Source organism: Malaclemys terrapin, chromosome 1 (genome assembly GCF_027887155.1).
Source record: "Malaclemys terrapin pileata isolate rMalTer1 chromosome 1, rMalTer1.hap1, whole genome shotgun sequence".
NCBI lineage: Eukaryota > Metazoa > Chordata > Testudines > Emydidae > Malaclemys > Malaclemys terrapin.
Window position 1 is genome coordinate 337,898,693 of NC_071505.1, and position 23,814 is coordinate 337,922,506.

Genomic DNA, 23,814 nt, shown 5'->3' on the forward strand with positions numbered 1-23,814 from the left:
GGGAGAGTTTCAAAAACAGTTAATAGATTTAGGACCACAAGTCCCATTGATTTTCAATGAGACTTTTGTTTCTGGCCACTAAAAAGGTCTTCTAAAACAGTAATTTTAATGCTATTTGTTTTAAAAAAAATTACACTGAACTCAAATCAATGGAATGCCAAACCTTTTATCCCTGCTGAATTGCGTATCCAAGCTGAGATTCCCGTTCTGTGCTTTGAAAACAGAGGCATGTATCCTTAAATATTAAACAGCATTGATAAAATCATCCTTTCAGATGCAATATAAAAAACAGGAAACATTACAAAAAGTCTTATTTAAAACAAAATTCTTTAATAATTTGAACTATAAAGACAATTAGTACTTGAATGCAGCATGGATAATAGATTAAATACATTATTACTTAAATATCTCAAAGCTGATGTGTTTTGCAAAACAAAAAGGGTTGACGCACATAAGCCTAGGGTTAGTTGCCAGTTGTTTCCATATGAAGATTGAGTGCAGTATATCAAAATATTTATTAAACATTTCTTAGTACAACTGCTATTGCATATAGTCAACCCCTATTTATATATTTTTTTGTCACAGTGAATTCATCTGCAACAATATCTTGAATTGGAAAACAAAGATTACGCTAAAACAAATAGTGTTGATGTTAGAAAGTTTGGTCACATAACACATTGGCTATTCCATGTCCATAGACAGGTTATCTTCTAAACAGTAAACGATGCATTATCAGTGCATTAAACTGGGTTCAACAGAGTCAACATCAATTTGACAGAACATGAGACAAGCAGTAACCAAATCACTCTACAAAGTAACTGTTGCTTATGCTCCTAGAATCTCCCTTCCCTCTGCCCCCAGAGCAATACTGTGCATGGTCAAACACTGGAGTAAAATTCTGTTGCAAGACAGTGACTGAGGCCTCAGTTCAGCGAAGCATTTAAGCACATGCAAAAGTCTATTCCTATTCAGCAGAGCATTTAAGCACATCCGTAAGTCACATTCAGTGGGACTTCGTGTGCTTCAAAGTTCTGTAAAAGAGGGATGGACTTGAGCATAACTTTAAGAACGGTCTTAAGTGTTTGTTTAACTAGGGCCAGATTCACGACATGCCAGATAATCAAAAGGGTCATTTAACTTTCACTTGCAAAATCTCATCCATGCATTCTCAAGATAGGTAACTACCTGATTTATGCTCAACAGTTGTGGGATTCTGTGCGCACAAAATGCTCAGGTGGCGATTTAGAGGCCTGTACAAATTGGACTCAGTTCAGTTTGTGACTGAACCACTCCACTGCAAAACTGTAATTACAGATTTGTAATTGAAAGTAGTTAAATGGCTCCAGCAAGTGAAAACAGAGATTGTCCGAGCCAGCCAGGGAACTTAGGCCCCATTTCTATAACGGATAGCCTGCCAACGCTTGTGCCTGCCTGGAACTCCCGAGAAGCCAATGAGACTCTCCATGGGAGCAGCAGTCCACCCAGGCGCTGTCAAACAGCAGGGTCAGGAGTGATTTAGCCACACACCTCTCATTGAAATAAATGGGGGCTGTGTGGTTAAGTCCCCTGGTTGGCTTTCAAAATCTCAACTGATTCATAGTACAATAATAAGAGATGGATGGAAATTACGCTTATTGTGCTAGTTGAGTAATAAGGCAGCAAAAGGCTGGATAATGCAGTATTGCAGATTTCTGGAGGTCCACTAAAAAACACCATTTGAATTCTGCATTATAGGATTTTTTTTTTTTTGTAATAGCTAAATAATCATGTAACGAAAACCACCGCCCTTTGGGATCTTGCCCACACTATCAAAAACCAAAACAATAGAATTTCATGCTCGGAGAACATGGGGACTGAGAAAAATCAGGCACTTAGCAGCATCTGCTAATTGTATGTAATTTTGCATGCTCAATGACAAAAAACGTTTGAAAACTTAACGGTGTTATTACATTATCGGATTTTCAAAAGCAAAGAAAGTAGAGAATGTCCCTGACATGCAAGAAACATTTTTGTTCATGTATAGAATAATCCATTCTATATTCCATCCACGTAAAGGTACACTGTACTAGCCAATATATTGCATAAAATAGTCCGTCTACAGTACCTCTATAGCAAATAATTCAGAATCAATATTAAAAGTTAAGCATATAGGCTTCAAAACATTCAAGCCTATTACACACAGGTGTCTAAAGTGCAGTTATCAGGAAAAGTGATTAAAACTGATGCTACAGGATTCTCTGTTTATACTCTCATTGACTCCAGTTAAGATTTACTATGTTCTCCTGCCTTCCCATCAGTAAATGTTTCTCCAGTTAGAATTTTTCTTCTACAGCTATACTGGTTTTGGAGTGTTAACCAAACTGTACATTTAAACCCCAGTCCTGCAATTTACACAACGCAGGTGCAGCCCCACTACAATCAAGGGATTGCTTCATCTGCGTATTGTCAATTGTAAGATCAGGCCTTAATGTTTGCAGAATAAAGAAGGTTGGACTCTCAGAACCACCAAGCTGTTGAGGAAAAGACTGCCCGGACTTAGTCACTTCCTGAGCAATCACTAGGATTTCAGAAAAAAAAAAATCTTCCAGTATGAAGTCTTCCTCCTGACCATTCATCTTCTGCCATCAGATGCCAAAAATACGATATACATTGATTTTAAATTACTAACGGATAAAATGCATTTAATAAAGGATAGTGATTGCTGCCCAGTTGCTGAATCCACAGTAAACAAGGTAGGTAGACGTCAAAAACACTGAGGGTAATGGAAACCGCTGGGGTGCCCAGCGTGTTTGAAAGTCAAGCCACTTGTTAAGGTGCCTAAAAATGGAGTCAGAAGCCTAGATTTAGGCTCGTAATTTTGAGACTCTTGGCTGGTAGCATTAGCCTCCCCATTTCTAATTTTATGTCTGATAAATGTGACCAGCTGTTAGGAACTAGATGTTGTAAGCAATCAAATTCAAATAAAAAGAAAAAAAAAATCAAGTAGCTTTGAACTTTTCCTTTAACTTCACTCCTTGGCAGAAGTGAATACATTAGTATATGTTAAGTCACCTAAAGGTTACATAAATGCAGAGATATGTTGGCAAGCAGGTTTAAATTCAGATATCTAGAATTAAGGCCTTGAATCTGGGGTCTTTCTGTTCATAACACCCACTAAAAAAGTCAGTCAAATTTGAGTGCAGATGAATAGGATCAAGTATATAACCAGAAAGCCTCTGACAGGTATCTAACAAGTCCACTAACCTAGAGCTAATATATTCAGCCATAGATTAGTTCAATACTTTGCAATCCTGCTAGTGTTGTGAGGTCTGAGTTAGTCTACTTGTCTTTATCGCTGCATCCTTAAATTAAGGGCACTGATAGTGTGCAATATACATGATAGAGGTAGATGTGCAAGTGATAATTCTATTGCATATTCCAAATTCTAATTCGACGGTGCTTTTAAAATGATCAGTTTGTTCTAAACACTTGCTGGCCGTGCATCTCCTGGTGTTAGAACTGGAAGAAGAAACAACATTTTCTCTCCCACAAGGAAGAGTTCTGGAGATAACTAATACTGTTAGCTAGCTTGAATTTCTGCTTTCAAGTAAGATGTAGGTGAGATTCCTCCTTGCTGGTAGGTCTGAATCTTCCACATCCTATACTTGTTGCAAAAGCACTTTTCATTGTTGAGCTGCATCCGAAAAATCCTGACTCCTGATGTCTGGGTGAAAGCGTGGTGTTGATTTTTATTGTCAGAGAAGGTTAAATGTCCTAATGTTGTCGCTAAGGCAGAGGATCTCAGACTGTGATCTGAGAAACGCTTGCTGATGGTCCACTGGGGAATTGATTGGTCACATGGTAAAGGCCCTCCTGGTTTTTCATAGATCTTTTTAAAGCCAGAAGTGACCAGTATGATCATCTAGTCTGACCTCTTGCATGACACAGGCCACAGAGTTAAAGTTTCCAACCTTTAAATTGCATCAAAATACTCTTGCTACTTTGCGAATGTTACTTTTCCATGGATGTAACAGCCACAGAGATGTAGTGAGCTCGCAAATGGGAAGGGAAGATGGTCCATGTGGCACTGTCTTGTCAGCTGTAGCCCACTCTAAAAGTTTGAGATCTGCTGCTCTATGGATGGGTCTACACTTCAGGCGCTACAGCGACACAAGTACAACACTGCAGCTGTGCCGCTGTAGTGCCATAGTGTAGATGCTACAGCGACAGAAGAGGTTTTTCCATCACTGCAGTAAATCCACCACCCCTTTGAGAGGCAGTAGCTAGGTCAATCTAGCGGTGTCTATACTGGGGCTTACGTTGGCTTAACTACATCTCTCAGGGTGAGAATTTTTCACACCCCTGTGCGACGTAGCTAAGTTTTAGGTGTACACCAGGTTTCAGAAAATAAATACCTCTTTGATCTGCTTGGTCATACAAGGAATATAAACAAGGAGCAATGTAACAGATACACGCATGTTCTTTACACGGTAGTTTGGTACATCTATTTTTCAAGCAACTGAACAAGGCCGTCTAGGTATCATGTTTGAAATAAGAATATAAAGTTTATTCTGTCCTGACATTTTCAGTAGGACTTACAATTTGTAAGGTAGTGCTTCCCAACACATCCATCACTTTAGATGACTATTTGTAGTTCGAGGCTTACACATCTCAATTACATTCTTTATGTAGTGGCAATGTCTTGAAGAGAGGCTCTTGGGGAAAAGTGTGTGTTTTGGCTATTTAAAGTGAAAGAATAAGCCACCTTGCAAAACGTTAAGCTAAAAATAGAAACCCCAAAACTGTTTTTACTTTTTTGAGCAAAAAAATCAAACAGAAGCAAACTGACAAGACATGTTAACACTTATTTGACATCCCGACAAATGAATTTTACATGATCCGAAAAGGAATGTGCTATCTTGCTTCTCACCAGCATGTAGGCTGGTGAGCAAGATTTTTTAAACATCTTACACAAGCACAGAGACACTCTCTTCATCGGGAAATTGGCTTTTAGCACATGGCAGTGACTGCACATACACAGATACATCCTGAAAATACATAACCCCCCAAGACTCTGCAACAAGAAAAATAAGGCCACTGGAAAAAAAAAAGTTTTAAAAAAAATATTAAGTAACCAGGAGGCCATCAGTGACTGCTGATATGTTCTGCACACTGCAGATATAAAGCAGAACTGCTGCAATGGGATGGTGCTTCTGGCCCTAATTCAGCAAAGCATGTGCTTGACTCCCATTTGTGGCAGAGGTGACTAAAATGATCCAAAAGTCCAGCTCCTCAAGGGTAGGGCGCTGGCTTGCTTTGGGGCATTTGGTGGGGGAGAACAGGCACCCTCTTTAGTTGTGTTTTTGAAACCGACTGCAAAGCTCTTCTCAGAAACTATTATTTCCAGATAATTAAGGCGCCCAATTCAGGAAAGCCCATGCTTAATTCCCATTGACTTCAACAGGACTAAACACCCTTCCTGAATAGAGATGGGTTCCTGACTAGTGACTTTAAACGTTACCTGATAGATCTGCAACTTAGAGCTACACAGACTGCAAACTAGCTGTCAACTGCTAGTCAAACCACCATTTAAAGATTTACATACTGATCATGGTACTATAGAAGGCCTCTAAAGTGTGTAGGTAAAGGGCAGACCAAGAGAAACACATTCAAAGGAAAAGATAATTTTGATTAGTATTGATTGTGCATTACAGGATATAGTCTTATCTTTGAAGTAAAACAAAACAAAGTTACATGGCCAAGACTTTGCAGAACTTTCAAGCAGCTTTATAGGTGCCTTGGCTGCACTCCCGCTCCTCCCCCTCTCTCCCAGAGCCTCCTGCATGCCACAGAACAGCTAGCGGGCAGGAGGCACTGGGAAGGAGGGGGAGAAGTTGATCCGTGGGGTTGCTGGCAGCGGGGTGGGGAGAGCTGGCTGCCCGTTTTTTCCGTGGATGCTCCAGCCCTGCAGCACCCATGAAGTCGGCGCCTATGTCCACAGCTAGTGCCGCTTGTGGGGGGTGGTTTAATTATGTTGACCAGAGTGCTGTCTCCCGTTGCCATAGAGTGGCTGCACAGGAGACCTTACAGTGGTGCAGCTGCATCGGTACAGCTATACCGCTGTAAGGTCTCTAGTGTAGACATGGCCTCAGAGTGCTGTCGATTATGCTGAGGAGACCAAAAAAAAGGCCTGATTTTCATAAGTACTGAGCACCCTTCACTCCAACTGAAGTCAGTGGGAGTGAAGGATACTTAGCACCTCTGAAAATCCGGTGAATATTTGTCAGATTGTAAAATATGGGGGGGGAGGAAGAGAATTTAAAGCTAGACCAACACGGATATAAATAATCATTTAAATTAAGTGGCTGTGAATCTGTGAGCATGAATGATTTGCAAAATGAAAGCAGGGTTAGTAAAGGGTGTTCAGTACTTGCTAGGGATATTCAGAATGACCAGAAATGGCCTCCTGGATTCTCACACAAGTTAGAAGGACTTGAGACAGTTCTCAAGTTTCCTCACATTCGTAGCACGAATGTCTAAGTGAGTCTAAACCCCTTTTTAAAGGGCCCTTGAGCCATTCACTGGTGCACCCTATCCCCAGGCACTGCTGGAAAACACTCCCGATGGGTCCTGCATCCTCAAAAGAAAACGGAAGCCTGACCTAATTTAATACAATTTCTCTACGCGTACCACTCCCTTGACTTACTGCAAATAGCAACATATAAGCATGGTAAAAGAGAGCCCTAAATCATTACATACCTAACTAAACTGTATAAAGGTTCAAGATTGAATTAGTTCAGAAGGATTCAATTCACGACAGGCCCCCTGGATGCTTAGATTGGCCATCACTTGGCCTACCATTTTCATAATTCAGTTACTAATATTAGTTTAGCCACAGACCAGATGCACAACTGAATGAAAACATATGCAACCCATTTCAAAAAATGGTAAGGTTTCTGTGACCAGCACAAAATATTAGCCCAGTATCTTCAGCTATACAACATATACACAAAAAATATTGTGTCTTAATTTTGTTTTAACACCTTAACAATAAAACAGTTCTAAACATTATTCCCATAATGCGCCGACTCTTCACTCTGCGTTGTGCCTGGCAATACCAGTAATACAGAGAAGTCTATTTCCTGCTACACAGCCCTTGAGCTGATGCATAATTTTGCCACATCAGTGTCAACAGCTGTGGAATTTCTTTATTCAGCCAGTGGTCACACTTGGTTGGTTGGATCTCTCACAGTCACTGCTTCTTGGGGGGTTCCACAAGGAGAATAGGCCATATTCCAAAAACAAACTGAAAAGAAAAGGGGGAGAAACAAGATTTGCTTGCAATGTAGCTTCTCAGAACAGAAATACAGTTCACCTGTTCTCAGTTTCTTGGAATTAATACACAGAACACAATGTAAAAATAAAGCCAGAAACAGGAAGGCCTGGCCAATGAGCCCAGAAGCATGCTTAAATGTAAGCCAACTGAATGGCCTACTTCTACACTGCATTAATAAGTACAAAATGATTGACAGCTTACCTTCACCTTTGGCCTGTACTTCAGGAAAAGTGTCCTTGTGTATAAGCTAGGGGGAGAAATCCAATGAGCATTTAACAACCAAAGTGCCATACAGTCGAGGTACACGGCTACACTTCAGGCTTTGTCCAGAGTAAATACAACACTGATGACAGGAGTGATCCCCCCATGATTTCCTGACCGTACCAGGCGCACTTCTGTGATGACAGCTCAGCCTCAGCTTGTTCTGCCTGGGTTTACCTGGCACAAACGGAGGACTAGTCACAGAGCCCTGTTTTACTGGCTGTAAGCTGTGTCTCCCCATCCCCACCCTTAAGGAAAGGGAGAAAGGACCCTAGAAGAGCATTCCCTCTGCCTCAGGGGAAACAGCAATCAGGGACTTGTCCCCCCCTAGCCTGGAGGGGTGGGAGAGCAAACTCCCTGAGTAGCCAGGATGCTCAGCAAAGTTGCATGCACTGATCAAAGAGCAAGTATAGGTTGCTCACAGCTTTTACACTTGTGCTCATCCACCCCCGCCTCCCACTGTGTCTGCGTCAACAATGGTTTTTGTTTGGTTTTACAGACCTTTACTTCGGGGAGGGAGGCACGGCTTGCACCTTCAGAAACCAGGCTGGGTATGTATGACAGTCACATGCGCCCTTAGCATTTATACAACACTGAAACTATAACATTAGCAAATGGAAGGTTGCACGGTCTAGTTCCTGGAGCAGGGTTCTGGGTCAGGGGAAATGGGGGCTATTGAAGACTCTGCCACTCACTGTGTGACATCTGGCAAATCTCTTAGGAAACCTGAGGCACAGAAATGCCTGAGCAACTCACTGAAAGAACTCAGGAGTTCCCAGCTTCTACGGTGGGGCTTAATCCGCTGGATTCCACCGTTTTATAACAATCGTGATAGAAGTCTACAAATATTTGAAGCTTGTAAACAGCAAAGGGTGAGGGGGATTATTTATCATGTCACAAAAGTATCTAAACTACTGTAGAAGGAGAAGATGATGAAATTAACCAAAAGTGGCTCAATATTAGAAAAAGCTCTTACACTGAGAGCACAGACTATGGAATGTAAAACAACAGAAATGTAAAACTAGACTGGAGAAACACTAGGAAAATTATACTATAGGGAGATTACTTAGCTCATCTGGAAAAACACTCTCAGGGGTAATGCATGCAAAACCAATTCCCCCCTCTCCCCCATTTACGGCACTGCAAATCTAGCCTACAGTATTTAAACTGTCTGCATTGATTTGCTTTCTGTGAGGAACTGTCGATATCTAGGTGTACTCAAGCCGTGCAGAGCACCTGCCTTCTACACTGAGCATCTGCGTTCAAGAGGAGAGCAAGAAAATGCTATCACAAGGAGGCTGTTGGGACTGTCCCTAGTGAAAGAACCAAAAGGAAAATAACCAGCTTTATAACTGGCAAAAAAAAAAAAACCAAAAAAACCCCAACCCTGCTCTCACTGTGGAAAAAAAGTGTTTGAGAAGCGATTAAAATTCATACACTAGCTGGAATACCTCTTAAAGATATTTATTTTATGATTAGGGCCCTACCAATTTCATGGCTGTGAAAAATGCCTCACAGACCATGAAATAAGACCTTCCCTGTGAAATCTGATGTCCCCTTGTTCCTAGGAGCGCCCCAGCAAAGGGGGCTCCTAGCTCTGGTTGGGCTGGGGAGGGACAGGACTGGTCCATCCCCTTCACAGCTGTTTTGGGGGACAGGGGAGGGGAGACCAGACCCACCTCCACCTCCCGGAATGTCCTGCGGCTGCAGGAAGCTCTGCGGTTGCTGCTTTCAGCGTTGAGCTCAGAAGGCAGCACAGAACTGAGGGTGGCAATCCCATGACCCCCCTACAACAGGTTTGCGGACCCCCCCACTATCAGAATCCCCCACAATCCCCCACGGTTACAATACCATGACATTTCAGATGTAAATATCTAAAAATGTGAAATTTACCAATTTTCAAATCCTATAGCTGTGAAATTGACCATAGCGGACTGTGAATTTGGTAGAGCCATATTTATGTTTCAGAGGAGAGACTAAGCCATTTTGATGGCACGTTGCAAATAAGCAACAAAAATATTTTAAACTGCCAGCCTAAACCCCATTCGAATTCTGATCTAAAATAGACAGCAGTAAATAAAGAGCCAAAAGTGATTGGAAAATTTGAAAAGCACCTCCTGTGACCATGAATTCAGCTCCATTCTTGCAAATACTTACGCGCATGCTTAACTTTACTCCCATGAGTAGCCCCACTGAAATCAGAGATGCTTGGACATCAATGTAGTATTCTACATGAAGACAGCACCATTGTCTCCCTGCTCCATTAGATATCTGCACCAGTTTTCAGCAGTGGTAGTGCTCATAGAAAGTTAAACACGGGTGTAAGTGTTTGCAGGATTGTAACCCAAAGGAATACAAACGTTTAAGTTAACATCTTAGGTTTGAAAAATGAAGGAATACAAGCTCAGGTGCACTGGCATTTTCACTGCTGGACAGATAAAAACCACAGGATTGCCATTGTGAATTACAACCCACCCTGCAGCATAAACAATTCTATACTCTAGTATATAGTCTTCTTAGACAGATTTCTCTACCAGTTACAGAAACTTCCATCCCATTAGTTTAATAAAAATGGTTATTTTCCCGATCTTTTCAGCTAATATGACATTTAAAGGGCAAGGTACAACTGGGAAAAAACCTGTCAAAAACTAATCCTAAAACAGTTTCATGAACATCTAATTTAGGCAATGCCTGCTACCAAGGTAAATTCCCCAATACCCACAGAACAAAGCATAATTATGGAATAGATATTATTTTACTCGTGTGTCTGGTACTCTAAAATGATGCACTCCCAACTAGCAACTCAAATCTAAAACCATTTATAGAAACCCCACATACTTTGCTTAACAAGCTATGGGGAAAAAGGCTGTTTCCTACCTTAGTAGGATATGAAGGTAAGAGCCAAGGCCCGTAAAAATGTGCCACCAAGCATGAAACTGTGTCACGGCTCCCACGACAGGAGGCATCTTCTCTCGTAATCCCCTGTTCAAAGAAACATATCACAATGCATTTTTTTCCAGACTACGCAGTCCCAAGAAGCAGTGTTCACTTGTCAGATCGCGTCACTCTTTCTGTATCTCTGTCATGTACTTCATGCGTTCAGTCTTTACTAAGTTAACGACTGCCTGTTTTTTTCCATTTCTAATTTGGGAAGACGTTTGCTGAACCAGTCTTCTCATAGGTTTGGAAAACTACTGAGAGTCTTCTACTTGAAAGGGGTACTTAAATGGTTTAGACCCATAACTTCAGGTATCATACTATTTAAGACACCAGAAAATACTAATGCATCTTACTTCTTTCCCGCCAGTTTCCTGGCCAGTGTGAAAAAATAGAAGGTTTGAGAGAGATATTGGAATCCTTCCAAAAAACTCTGTATAAGGTCAAAAGCTTCTCTCCCACCAACAGAAGTTGGTCCAATAAATATATTGCCTCACCCACCTAATCTTGGGACTGACATGGCTACAACAACACTGCATACCCACTTCTCTGTATCTGGTAGCCACTTCATCCCCACTCACCAACTTCATGTGAAGTTTGTCTTGCCTTTCTCTCCTTCCCAGTGTGAGGCAAGGACAGACTGGGTGGACAGCTGTGAACCAAAGCACCAAGGACAGCAACTGCCCGATATATAATTCAAAGTGACTCTGGGTATGTGGGGCCCCAGAACCTACGCTCCAGCCCAAGCCCAAATGTCTACACTGCAATTTTATAGCCCTGCAGCTGAGCCCTGGGAGCTCAAGTCAGCTGCCATGGGCCAGCCACGAGGGTTTTACTGCAACGTAGACATACATTGAAGAGCTTTGCTGGTAGGAAGCAGAATTAAGTGCAGAGCTTGAAATGCTCTGCCCAGTTGGTTGACATTTGGCACTTTTAAGGGACGAGAGCTGCTGGGGAAAAGGACAAAGCAGAGAGAAGGGAGTCACGTTCTCTCAGCTCCTTTTCCTCATCACAGAGTTCTAGAGACAAGTATGATTACGTTGGTTTTAATTTGAGGTGGAGAGAGACAGTTTAAATATCTTTTCCTTCCTTTAAAAAAAAAATCTATTTTCACATTCAATCATAAAAATTGGAGACGGTAGCTGATTTGATTTATTTCCTGTAGCCCCTGTTAACTAGTTAGTGTTAGTCCTAGAGCTGGATATGCTTGTGCAGATACAAATATGCTCATAAATAGCCAGGCTAATGTCATTCTGCATTGAGAACAGAAAGGTGAACCTCCACAACGTATATGTAACACATCAACACTCCAGGATCCATGCTCATAGCCTTGAGTGGCAGGGGCTCCCATAGCCACAATTCAAAACGTGGTGGCTCCATCCAGAGGGGTGCTCTGTGCTAACCTAGCTGTGGAACCGTAGCAACCTTCAGTATTTTCTTCAGTTCCATTCTCTGTGGAAGCTGAAACATGTTACAGAAGTGAAGTACAAAATGGTTACAAAATCCTGAAATTTAAGAGGAGGTGGGTGGGTTAGTGTGACTCATAACTTAGGGCATGTCTACACTTACTGGGGATCGACACGGTGGTGATTTATGCACCAGGGTCGATTTAGCGGGTCTAGTGAAGACCCACTAAATTAATCGCAGATTGTTCTCCCATCGACTATGGTACTCCACCAGAACGAGAAGCGTAAGGCAAGTCGACGGGAGAGTGTCCCCTGTCGACCCAGCGCAATGGAGACACTGCAGTAAGTTGACCTAAGCTATGTTGACTCCAGCTGTTACGCACTTAGATGGAGTAGTGTAACTTAGGTCAACTTACCCCCGTAGCATAGACAAGGCCTTAGATTTCCAAAGAATAAAAATTACAAGCAAGAAAACATATCTTCTCCAAGGGTACCAGCTGTAGTAAGTCACCCCTGGAGATTCCAAAGCTCCAGGGACTTCTGATTAAAGCTATGAAACAGGTACAGTTGAATTAAAAAATATTGCAACAGGCAGCAACGCACATTGTACGGTAGGAAGTACACTGACATTTTTTCCTTTTGCCAACTGGAAATGGAAAAAGGTGCTTCTAGCTATTGATGCAATCTACTACAATGAAAACTGCAGGCAAAGGGCAGACTCCCTCAATTGATGGAGTGGTTTTGACCTCACCGTTACGTCAGCATGGCTGAAAAAGTAGTCAGCCCTTGTGCCAGTACCTGCAGCTTCAATGAACACCCTGTCATTTGTGCTGACAGAGTCACATCCCTGCGCCAGATGTATCAATAGCATCAAGTTTTGGGCATGAGCCTCACCTGACATAGATGGCACATTCACAGGTCTGAAAGCTCCAAGAGAACTCTGCTAGGACCAAGTTTCAGCTGGCCCAATGTTCTGCATACATCATTAACAGCCACAACTGTGGTGGAAGGAGGATGTCAGGTTATACAATATGCCCTGCTGGGTTCTCGCCCAATATAGTAAACTACTGGTGCAATGCTGTCAAAGTTGAAGTCAGTACAAGCCAAGAGAGTGCGTGGACAGAGGAGGTGAGATCACGGGAGTCAACTTGGATCTTCTTGATGCAGGCCTCAACCTGTCCTTATAGAGAGAGAGGAGTAAACATCCTCCAAATTGGTGGTTAGCACTACTGCTAGGATGCATCAAGGGAATTAATACTTCAAGAGTGATACATCGTCCAGATCTATCTTGCCAGACCTGTGCTCTATGATGCATAGACTTGACATCCAGCTGTGAAATTGGACAGTGGCTTTCTGTGAGCTTTTGTCTTTGAGGCCTTCCTGGCTGACTTTGCATTGGATTGAACTGAGGTGTTGTGGGGAGGCCAGGAGAGTCTCTTCAAATGCCACGCCAGGACACAAATGCCCCAAACGATGCAACTGTCAGACTAATTAGCTGTGATTCACACTGAAACCCCTCCAAGAGAGGTCACTGTTCATTAGTTGATAGACACCTATATTGGATGTTTCCTGATCTTATGGGGCTGCTATTTTTGACATTTTGCTGAGAAATAAAAGAGGAAGAAGAAAAAAAGGCAAAACCTGGAAAGATAAGCCCTAAAACTCCCTTTAGTGACCAGAGTAAGTTTTTTTAAAGTCTAGAATGAGACCAAAAAAAAAAGGAAGAAAGAATGTCTCAGCCAGGTGGCTGAGTGATATTGAGCTCACAGTTCTGACTCCAGGTCAGTCAGCAGCAGTTCAGCCGTGGAAGCCTTTTCAGTATCAATGGCAAGAAAAGGACCAAATGTTGTTGGCACTAGAGGTCACTATGGGTATTTCTACACTGCAATTAAATACCTGCAGCTGGCCTGCGTCAGCTGGCTTGGACTGCGGGCCTGGAAAATTGAGGTGTAGAAGTTTGGGTCGGGCTGGAGCCTGGGCGTTGGGACCCTCCCCCTTTGCAGGGTACCACAGCTTGGACTCCAGCCCGAGCCTGAATTTTAGAGCCTCGCAGTCCAAGCTCACACAGGCCAGCCACAGGTATTGTAGTGTACAAGTATCCTATGGTGCCACAGCAGGGGCAACCCGAGGTGTCTTCTGACTGGATATAAAGCTGTTTGATTTTTGAGCTATGGAAGTTCTCCACAGCTAGGAGCATGGACATAGGAGTGTTCTGTTATCACTACGCTTTGGTGAATGCGCTCTCAAACGTGTGTGTATATTTAAGTAAAGAAACAATTACTGATTAGGCATCAAGTTTAGCATCAAAACTCTCAGTCCACAAAAGAGGTGCTTAAACTCTATATTTGTCTCAAACTTTTCAAGAACTAGTTTCAAAGTAGCTGTAGATAAGCAAGATATTTAATATTCTGCCTCGAGGGCTGCCAACGAAATTACCAGTTAAATTCCAATTCCAGAATTTCTACATCATTTTTCACGCTAACAATGCTTAGAATTTGAGGAGCTGTTAGAGGTCTACTGTGTGGCGAGAGTTAATCAAGAGCAGACTGGATAAAACACTTGTAAATATTCTGTGGGGCTTATACTTCACATATCAGGAGATGGACTTAGAATTATTCTGCAGAAAACAAATAAAGCCATGGAACTCAGAGATTAAAAGATATGCAGACAAGTTGCAAATGCTTACCTCAATTTATCACAGAAAATGTTGTCTACATTCCAAAAAAAAAATCCCATTAAAAATACACTTAAGGACGTATAGCCCAGACCCCTAAGCCATGGGTATACCCTAGGGGGAGAGAAACAAAGTGAAATTTAGTTTTTAGGATACAAACTGCATTTAAAGTAACATACATAAATTACACTATTTACAAGTTAAATGCCTGGTGGAAAAAAGTTTAAAATTCCTTTAACAGGACACCAACTTGAAATCTAATCACGTTTTCAAAAGTGAATTAAAGGTACAGTACTGTCAGGTAAAACATATCCCAAGTCCCTTGCTATTTTGGGGTGATCACTCATTTTTCCCCTAGACGTTTCTTACCCCGACAGCTAGGTGTGAAAAAACCCCAACACAAACAAGAGAGGAAACAATTAAACTGGCTATTCCAATGCACGGACTAAACCGAAAGAATTTCCCCCCCTCTCTAATCTCTTTCAGTTCTTCTTTGGTACTACTACTAACAGTGATAGGTAAGAGTGTTTCAGACAGAAATGTTGTGGGTTGTTGGTTTTCTTAAGTAGCTTGTGTCCCTTTAACATTCAAAGCAAAAATTATTTCAGCCTTTTGATAAAGCGGCATACCAAAGCCAACCACTAGCCCAGCAGACAGTTTTAGAAAAAGTCATTTCAGATTGTGTTTTACCAACAAGAGCCATTAGGAAAAAAATCCTATTTAGGATACAAGACAAATGTGCTGAAGAACCACAGATGCAAGGCAGCACATCGTTCATAAACCCAATCTTCCTGTTTGCATTCATGTAGGCCACAGAATCATTAACTTCTTAGGTGAAGTTTGTTCCTTTGACAGCACTAGGACAAGTCCTCATAAATATCCAATTCCAACCCCAAGAAGCTACCATGAAACACAGTTCATGTTATTTTTAATCACCATGAATACACAGTTCAGATTTTGGCTTAAGATGCATTCCTGAGTTGCTTATTGTCTTTTGCATTATTTTTGTCACTGATTTAACATCTGTAGAAACAGCAATATCACCGATAAGAACATATCCTGTATCAAGACAAATGGACAGGGCATTTTAAATGTAAATAAAATTCGTTGACAGTAGTGTTCCCTGTTAATGTACATTTTGGAGTTATGGAGTTTAGTGATTGGCATTAGGCGTGTGGTTTATGAGCTTGTAGATATTTTTTCCTCAAGACAAACACATCAGCCACGCACTGCCTGCGTTACTGAGGGGTAAACACAAAACCCATTCACGTCACCAGTAGATTGATTTCTAACGAGCATTTATTCAGTCCCATAAATATAATAGGCAAGCTTAGCCAAAGCACCAAAACGTCCTTACCCAAAGAGCTGACTTTCTAAGGGCACAAGTTAGCTGAACATATGAATGAGCAGAGAAAGGCATACGTGATATACTGTTAATTACAGCTGGAATGGCTCATTAAATTGGTGAGGTTATGTGTTTCATGGAGGAGGAAAGAGAAGGGGGTTTATGTGCATTATTAACTGAGAGTCTGGTCCACGAGCACAGGGCAGCATAAATGAAGGGACAATGTGGGACTGGGTGAAAGAGACCCCCGGGCAATCAGACTAGGAGGGGTGCGGGGAATGAGAGGTGAATGGTGAGGAGACACAGGTAGAAGCATAGTTCTGAAGAGTTCTGGAAGTAAGAAGCCAGAGCAGGAGTCTAAGGAAGGGGGGCCCGATTTGAGTCATAGAAGACAAAGATCTTAGGGGCTGGGTTTGGATGGATTTGAGGAAGAGACGATATGGGGGGGGGGGGGGGGGAGTAGGTAAAGGAAGGTTATTTTTGCAGTTAGGCACTAGACTGCTTCAAGACAGCAGAGTTCAAGAAGGGATGAATTTTGGGAATGTGGAAGAAGTAACTACAGGATATGGTGAGGGTCTGGATAGGAGAGAAGGAGAGAGAGCCACTGAATGCCATCAAGTATTGGGTAAGAGAGGAAGGTGGGGTAAGAGAAGGAAAGGTTTGGTTTTACACATTTTAACTGGGGTGACAGCAGAATATACAAGATAAGATATTGGAAAGATAGGCAGAGTTGTTGGGATTTACAGGGCTGGAAAGATAGTAAACCTAAGCTGAAAACACTTTTTATGTTAGAAAAACTCAAGATGGATATATATTGCTCAGAGCTAAGAAGTATCTGAACCCCTGAGAGAAAAGATCACTCAAGCAGGAGACACATAAAAGAGAGGAGAGCGCACAAAGTGAACCTAGAAACTTAATTTAACATATTTATTCACACTGGCTGCTCTCTCTATTTCTTCAGTTTTGCCAAGAGACACTTTTCTCTGGTTCTCAGTTCTTCCAGCACTTTTGATACCATTCCTTTTAATTTTGGTGAAAAAAAATTAAATTCCCAACTTCACATATACCATACTTTACCCATTCAAAACAGTAACTTCAACAAAACTTTTACCTTTTAGCATCCAAGTACTTTACATTCTAATTTTAAGTACTGGGCTGCAGGGAAAACAATAACTGAAGTGCTTAACCCTGTGACTGACCCCAGCTTCAGCCTGCTACTAGACTTATTGTTTGCGCATTGGCAGTATTTGCAGTACTTTACAAAACAAAGGAAGATAGAGTTCCTGTGCCTGAAGGAATCTACAAACTACCAGTCCAGACATCGATCGACTGTGTGTGGTCCAGGTTTGCCTGAAGGTACACACTAAGGGTTTGTCTACACTATGCACCTTTTAGCGACACGGCTGTGCCACTACAGCTGTGCGTGCAGTGTAGCCTCTGTTTGTCGGCGGGAGAGCGCTCTCCTGCTGACAAAAAACTTACACCCCCAATGAGTGTCAGTAGCTTTGTCGGCAGGAGAGGCGCTTTTCGTCGGCAAAACTTTTGGGGTGCGTGTGTATGTTTTTAACACCTCTGAATGACAAAAGTTTTGTTGTTCAGTTGCCAGTGTAGACAAAGCCTAACTTCAATCAGATATCTTTACTGAAAGACATGAATCACTCCTCCATTACCACAAGACAGAGAGCATATGACCTTGCATCTCTCACTCATTTAGAGAAGTGGTCAGCAATGCCAGTTTCTCATGTTAAGTTGTTTTTAAAATGCACACCTCTAAGGGCTGGTCTACACAGGGGGAGGGAATCGATCTAAGATACGCAACTTCAGCTATGAGAATAGCGTAGCTGAAGTCGACGTATCTTAGATCGATTTACCTCGGGTCCTCACGGCGCGGGATCGATGGCCGCGGCTCCCCCGTCGACTCCGCTTCCGCCTCTCGCTCTGGTGGCTTTCCAGAGTCGACGGGGAGCATGTTCGGGGATCGATTTATCACGTCTAGATGAGACACAATAAATCGATCCCCGATAGATCGATTACTACCCGCCGATCCGGCGGATAGTGAAGACGTACCCTTAGATGCAAACACCTAGTTAGAACATATCTACTTGTAATGCTGAGCTAAATAAACAGTCACTTACCACAATACAATATATACGGACCGAAGTACAATAATAGAAACCAGTGCTCCATACACAATCTGCAGGAAAGCGGAGATAAAATTCAACGTTAGTGTGTCACAGGCAGGTATTATTGTGTTTGTATACCATCCTAACGCAAAAGAAAACTAAATGTTTGTTGGTTTATCACCTATAGTATCTTAACTGACTTTTTCAAACCATCATTTTGTCTATTCCTCAGTATAGAGAATAGTTTTTCCCCTTTAAGTTTCCAAACAAAAGAAAAACAAAAACAAAGCCACAGTACAAAATGCCTCCCAGAATAGAAGCGTGGTTATATCCAGGCCCAACTGTTGGAGAGGTTTAGCTCTTTTTCTGGAGATAGGAAAATCCAGATTTCAGAGACACGTCAGGAATTGAATTAGAAAGCAAGCACTAGGCAGCACTCTTTATCCTAGTCACTATGGTGAAGACGAGGAAAAGTGCAGTGCACAGCTCGAAGGGTAGTCAGCATCCTGCAGTTGAGTTTTGATTCGGGAGTACATCACCATGTCTTCCCTTCTCTGTGCACTTTAATCCAGGCCTGCACAAATGACAGTGGCCTTGGACAGTGTCTAAATTAGCAACTCCTTCACAGACAGCGTTTGCGACTAATGATACCGTGCAGCATTACTGAAAGCAGAAATCTGAATAGACTTCACTATGTCTACCATTCAGCAAAGCCCAAGGGAGCATTCTAAGTGAACCATGGTATATGTTCAGCATTGAGGCCTTGTCTAAACAGGGATGAGGTAGTGTTCTATGAGTAGAACAACTCAATCGTGATATGCCTGTTTATCTGAGAGGACCTAGTGAAACTGGTCAGCAATTATAAAGGTATTAGTGGGGGCTCTAGGATACAATACAACTTGCCCATTAGCTGACACGATTATCCCCAATATCAGTCTCCACCAGAAGAGAATTTATTTTACAAAGAGCTTGGCCACACCATGGCATGGAAAGCTGGAGTGTAACTAAGCCAACTGTGAGGTTTATAGAGGGCAGGAAATTCTAGAAACGTAAGGGACAAGCTGCAGAAGTGGCTGAACAAAAGGATTTTAGGAGTTGCCACAGGGGCTAAGTTGGGGGAGGGGGAAGTGAATTAATCTCTACACACTTTTAGGTGAGGTGGATTCTCATGAGGAATAAGATGGTCTTGCAGTTAACACACGGCACTGGGAGTAAGTGAACCTCTCCGCATACAGCAATGAATCCACAGGCAGAGTTGTATAAACACTGGGACAACATGAGGATGGAACTCTTGACACTGGTGTCAGCACCACAGACTGCTCTTTGGGACAAGTTGACTTTTGCAACTTCAGCTGACTTACTTAGAATAGCCTATGCAAAGCACCTCTTTTATTAAACGGTCTCTCTCTCTCTCTACTTTTAATAAATCTTGTTTTACTGAGAAACCTGCTGCTGTTTTGGGGAAGCTTCATTTAGTCAGAGAACAAGCACACCTGGCATCCTCAAAAAGAGAGTGCACGTAGGATAAAGAGTTACTGGAACTGAAACCCCTCTGCTGGCATTCTAAATTTTGGTCAATAGGGAACAAGCAAATGCATTTATTCCCAGTGAGGTATACTACAAAAAGCTGGGCAGATGATACAGAGGGGAGCAACCATGAGACTGCATGAGAAGAGAGGTGGCAGTGGGGTTAGGTAACAATCTCATAAGGCAGAGATGGGACATTGATTAATGTTTCCTGCCTTCCAAAAAAGGAAGAGCAGTCTGAATTAAATTAAGTGGCAAAATGAGACAAAAAAAGAAGGGGTGCTAAATCCTTAGCTGGTGTATATCAGCACAACGTCACTAATTTATACCAGCTGAGAATATGGCTCAGGAAGGATTGTAACCCAAGACACCACCCCAGTGTGAAAGGGAGCAATTTAGGAAAAGAAATGAATAGGAAATAATTTATGGCTGCCCACATCCTTTCCCACATGCAGCAGGGGGTTGGTAATCTCCTGAGCTCTCTTCCAACCCTAATCTTCTCTGACTCTATGATAAGCCCCAAATGGACTCCTCTAACAGTATAGGTTATAAGGTCAACAGCTCAAATGAGAACACATTAGCAGAAATGATAGTATCTGGCACTTTTCACCCATAGACCTCAAAGCACTTTACACAGGAGGTAAATATTTTCCTTATTTTACACATGGGAAAATGGAGACAGAGGTGAAGTGACTTGTCCCCAATTATGCAGCAGTCTAGTGGCAAAGTCGGATTAAGACCTGAGTTTCAATCCAGTGCCACACACCACTGGTTCATACTATCTTCCGTTTACACAGTATTCTCCTGGTACATCAACAAATCAATGAGATGGACATGGAATCCTTGGCCAATAAACCATAGCATGAAGCTAGGCAGCAGCAAAGTAATATTTCAAATTACACAACTTGGGTATTAATTTTTGAAAAGTTTCCGTATGCAAACCCTTTTTTGTTTTGCAGCACACTTCTAATCTTCCTCTTTTCTTCTCTTACTTCCATTTGCCATTCAGCCATTTTAAGACAACTCCGTCATTCAACAGAGGTAGAGGAGAAGCCAGGAATGTTTGCCCTGGAGGGACCGCAGAGGGGAGAATACAGGTGCACCTGCACTAAATTGTGATATCCTCCATATCCCTCTCTCTTTTTCCTTCCCCATTCCCCGACCTTCCTTTGTTTTTTCTTTTAGCTAATCCCTTCCTATCTTCCCTTCTCTCATTCTTGTTCTATATTAAATATAAATATTTAATAAACAGAACTCCTTCAAGAATTGTATTAAAAAACCAAGACCACAACAAAATTGAGGAACTAGTATGGCATTTGCAAACCAACATTTTACTGACACTGCTTGTATGTTCTACCCCTTTCCCCACCCTTCGTTTTGTTTATTTAGCCTTCAGGCCAGCAGCTGTCTCTGGCAATGGAATAACTGGGGCCTGTAGTCACCATCATAATACAAACAAACAACAAACTGGTCTGGTTATTGGCATAACAATACTGTAACTGTAGCAGCCAGGGAAAATCCCTTCACAAAAATTTAAAGGCAGCTATTGAAGGATTGTACACCTCTACCCCGATATAACGCTGTCCTCGGGAGCCAAAAAAATCTTACCGCGTTATAGGTGAAACGGCGTTGTATCGAACTTGCTTTGATTTGCTGGAGTGCGCAGCCCCGCCCCCGCAGAGCATTGCTTTACCGCGTTATATCCAAATTCATGTTATATCGGGTCGTGTTGTATCGGGGTAGAGGTGTATATTAGTCTCAAATCAACCTTTAGCATTAAAGAGGAGAGGTTATGGTGACTGGCAGTACACAAGAATGTCTACATTTTACTATTGATAAGGCTACGATTCTGTCATGGAAGTCACGGATTCTGTGACTTTCCAGGACCTCTTTTAGGGCAGGGCTGGAGCAAGGGTCAGTCCCTGAGCCTGCCGAACAGCTGACCGGTGGCCAGCCCAAGTCCTAGCGAAGCAGCAGTCCCTGGCTGCCGGAGCAGTGGCTGGGGTTGAGCGAGTCCCTGGGGCTGGAGTGGCTGCTGTTTGTCCACCCCACACTTCCACGTATTTTTAGTATAAGTCACGGACAAGTTGCAGGCTTCTGTGAATTTTTGTTTATTGCCCATGACATGTCCCTGACTTTTACTAAAAATACCCATGACAGAAACTTAACCTTAACTGTCCATATGTAACAGAACACTCAATTCTGACCTAAGTCTTTATGGTACTTAAAGTGAAGCTCCAATCCAGACTATGTGAAAAGTCCACAGTGGACCGACCCCATTTGTGTTCAGAGAAAGAGCCAATTAAAGTTGTTGCTAAAACAGTCAATACTTTTTATTCACCACTGAAGTGCCGAACTAAACAAAGGGATTTGCAAGCATAATTCCAATCCAGTTTATGCATTAACCGAAAAATTAAGTAATGTCTTATTACCTTTATTGGGGAGATATGTGACCCAGAAACAACCCTGCTAGACTTGACATAGTTATCGTTTGTTAATACTGAGCCAATGGAGGAAAGCTTTATACATATGCACATACTGCCTGTGTTTAAATGTCCAGAGGGAGTTCACACCTTGCTGTAACCAGAGATTGAGTCCTCCATCTTTGTGCCTCTCCGTACTGTGTATAGTTTGAGGTCCTTTTAGTATTTCCAATGCATTAATGAACACTTCTATCTCGTCTTAACCCTGATTTCCAAAAAGGACAAATTTAAGATGATCTGTTTCCCTTTGACACCCAAATCAAGAGACTTGTTCTAAAACGTTAGAAAACTCATTAAAAGAGACAGCAGGCTAAAGGACTACCAAAGGATAGTTTTGATCATTTTCCTTATTGCATTCTTCTTACTTACAATTTCCATCTCTAAACATTCCTCTATTTCTGCATGGATAGACATTTCTGCTATACAGACAGATTTCTGTCACACTGGTTAAAATAGTAGCCAACGTCAAGCTTTTATCATGTAACAGACTTACACTGTCTCTTTGTACAAGTATGAAAGGCTTTTACTCTGCCTAGCGAAACACCTGGCTTAAGGCCAGCCCACAGGCCTGGTAAAATACTGGCTAAAAAGGTTACTCTCTGTAGCAGCTATTGACAGAATGAAGAAGCAAAAACTGAAGGAAAGCACTTTTCCTTAGAGCCACTGACTTGACCCCTCAAAATTAGTGGCTTAATGGCTTAGATAGAAGATAGTCATCATAATGCAGGGATAAAAATTAACTATTGCTGTGAATGGAAAGACATCCATCGTTGACTCATCTTGAAAAAAAGAACAAGAATTTAAAATAGCGTGTTAGTAATAAGAGGAATACATGTTTATTGTTCCAGTTTCCCACTTTCTCAAATAGTTCTTCCTGACATACTCCAAACACCATCATCCTCAGACACAATACCCATCACTCCACAGGAAGGGTTTTACTTTTGCTTTTAAAGTCTGGTGAATATTGATACTTATAAAAGTCAGATCTAATCAGCACTGGTAGTGTCAGGCACAACGAGAGAGTTTCTGAATGCAATCCTGCTACCACAATTTAAAACTGACCCCCTATTCCTACTACAGCCGGGGCCAAAGTATAGTCCGTGAAACTGGCCCTCTACTTGAATTAAGTGTGGCTCACTGAAGCTGAAAGCCCCAGCTGCCCATCAAGTGAGTTTGGTACAAGATGGTACATGATGCATTGGGAGATGCAGCCTCTCAAGGCCACACCTTTGTATTAGAAATGAGGCCACCTCTCGTTTATTCAGTTAAGAAAATGAAGTGGAGCCTTCAGTTGGCCAAAGGATGGACAGACTGCTCTGACCGTTGCAGCACTGGGATTTCTAAAGCTCCTTGATACCGACTGTCAGCGTGGAGAGACCCGCTGTACTTTTACCTGTTTTCTTACTATGCCATACACGAACCATTAGAAGCCCCTCTAATTGTAAGTGATTTAGGGGCATTAGCCAGGAAGAAGACAAAAGAACGGTAAAGAAAGTAAGCAGCGGACTGAAAGATGAGGCCTGGATCACGGGTACTGAAACAATGCAGGACCCTTCTGTTGCTACATCTTTGTGGACTAGGAGATTGAGACGATACGAAAAGCACGTTACTCTCTACGTGAACAGACCTATTTGCCACTTTCTTTGTAAAATTGACCAATGTATAGGGACTGGATGAGATATGTAATACCAGGAATCAAGTTCCCTACGGAAAAAAAATATTGTTTGGCTATTTAAGAGCGAG

The 23,814-nt window shown here is 42.1% G+C and overlaps 1 protein-coding gene across 1 annotated transcript in view; it reads right to left on the reverse strand.

Annotated features, from left to right (window-relative positions):
- Positions 1-308: 308 nt before the first annotated feature.
- ACER3 (alkaline ceramidase 3) overlaps positions 309-23,814 on the reverse strand; it is a 71,739-nt gene continuing 48,233 nt past the window's right edge. The window contains exons 7-11 of the mRNA XM_054015820.1: positions 18,074-18,132; positions 14,606-14,707; positions 10,454-10,558; positions 7,517-7,562; positions 309-7,285 (exon numbers count right to left, since the gene is read on the reverse strand). Of these exons, the coding sequence (XP_053871795.1) occupies positions 7,232-7,285; positions 7,517-7,562; positions 10,454-10,558; positions 14,606-14,707; positions 18,074-18,132 (366 nt within the window). The 3' untranslated portion in view covers positions 309-7,231. The remainder of the gene's footprint in view (positions 7,286-7,516; positions 7,563-10,453; positions 10,559-14,605; positions 14,708-18,073; positions 18,133-23,814) is intronic.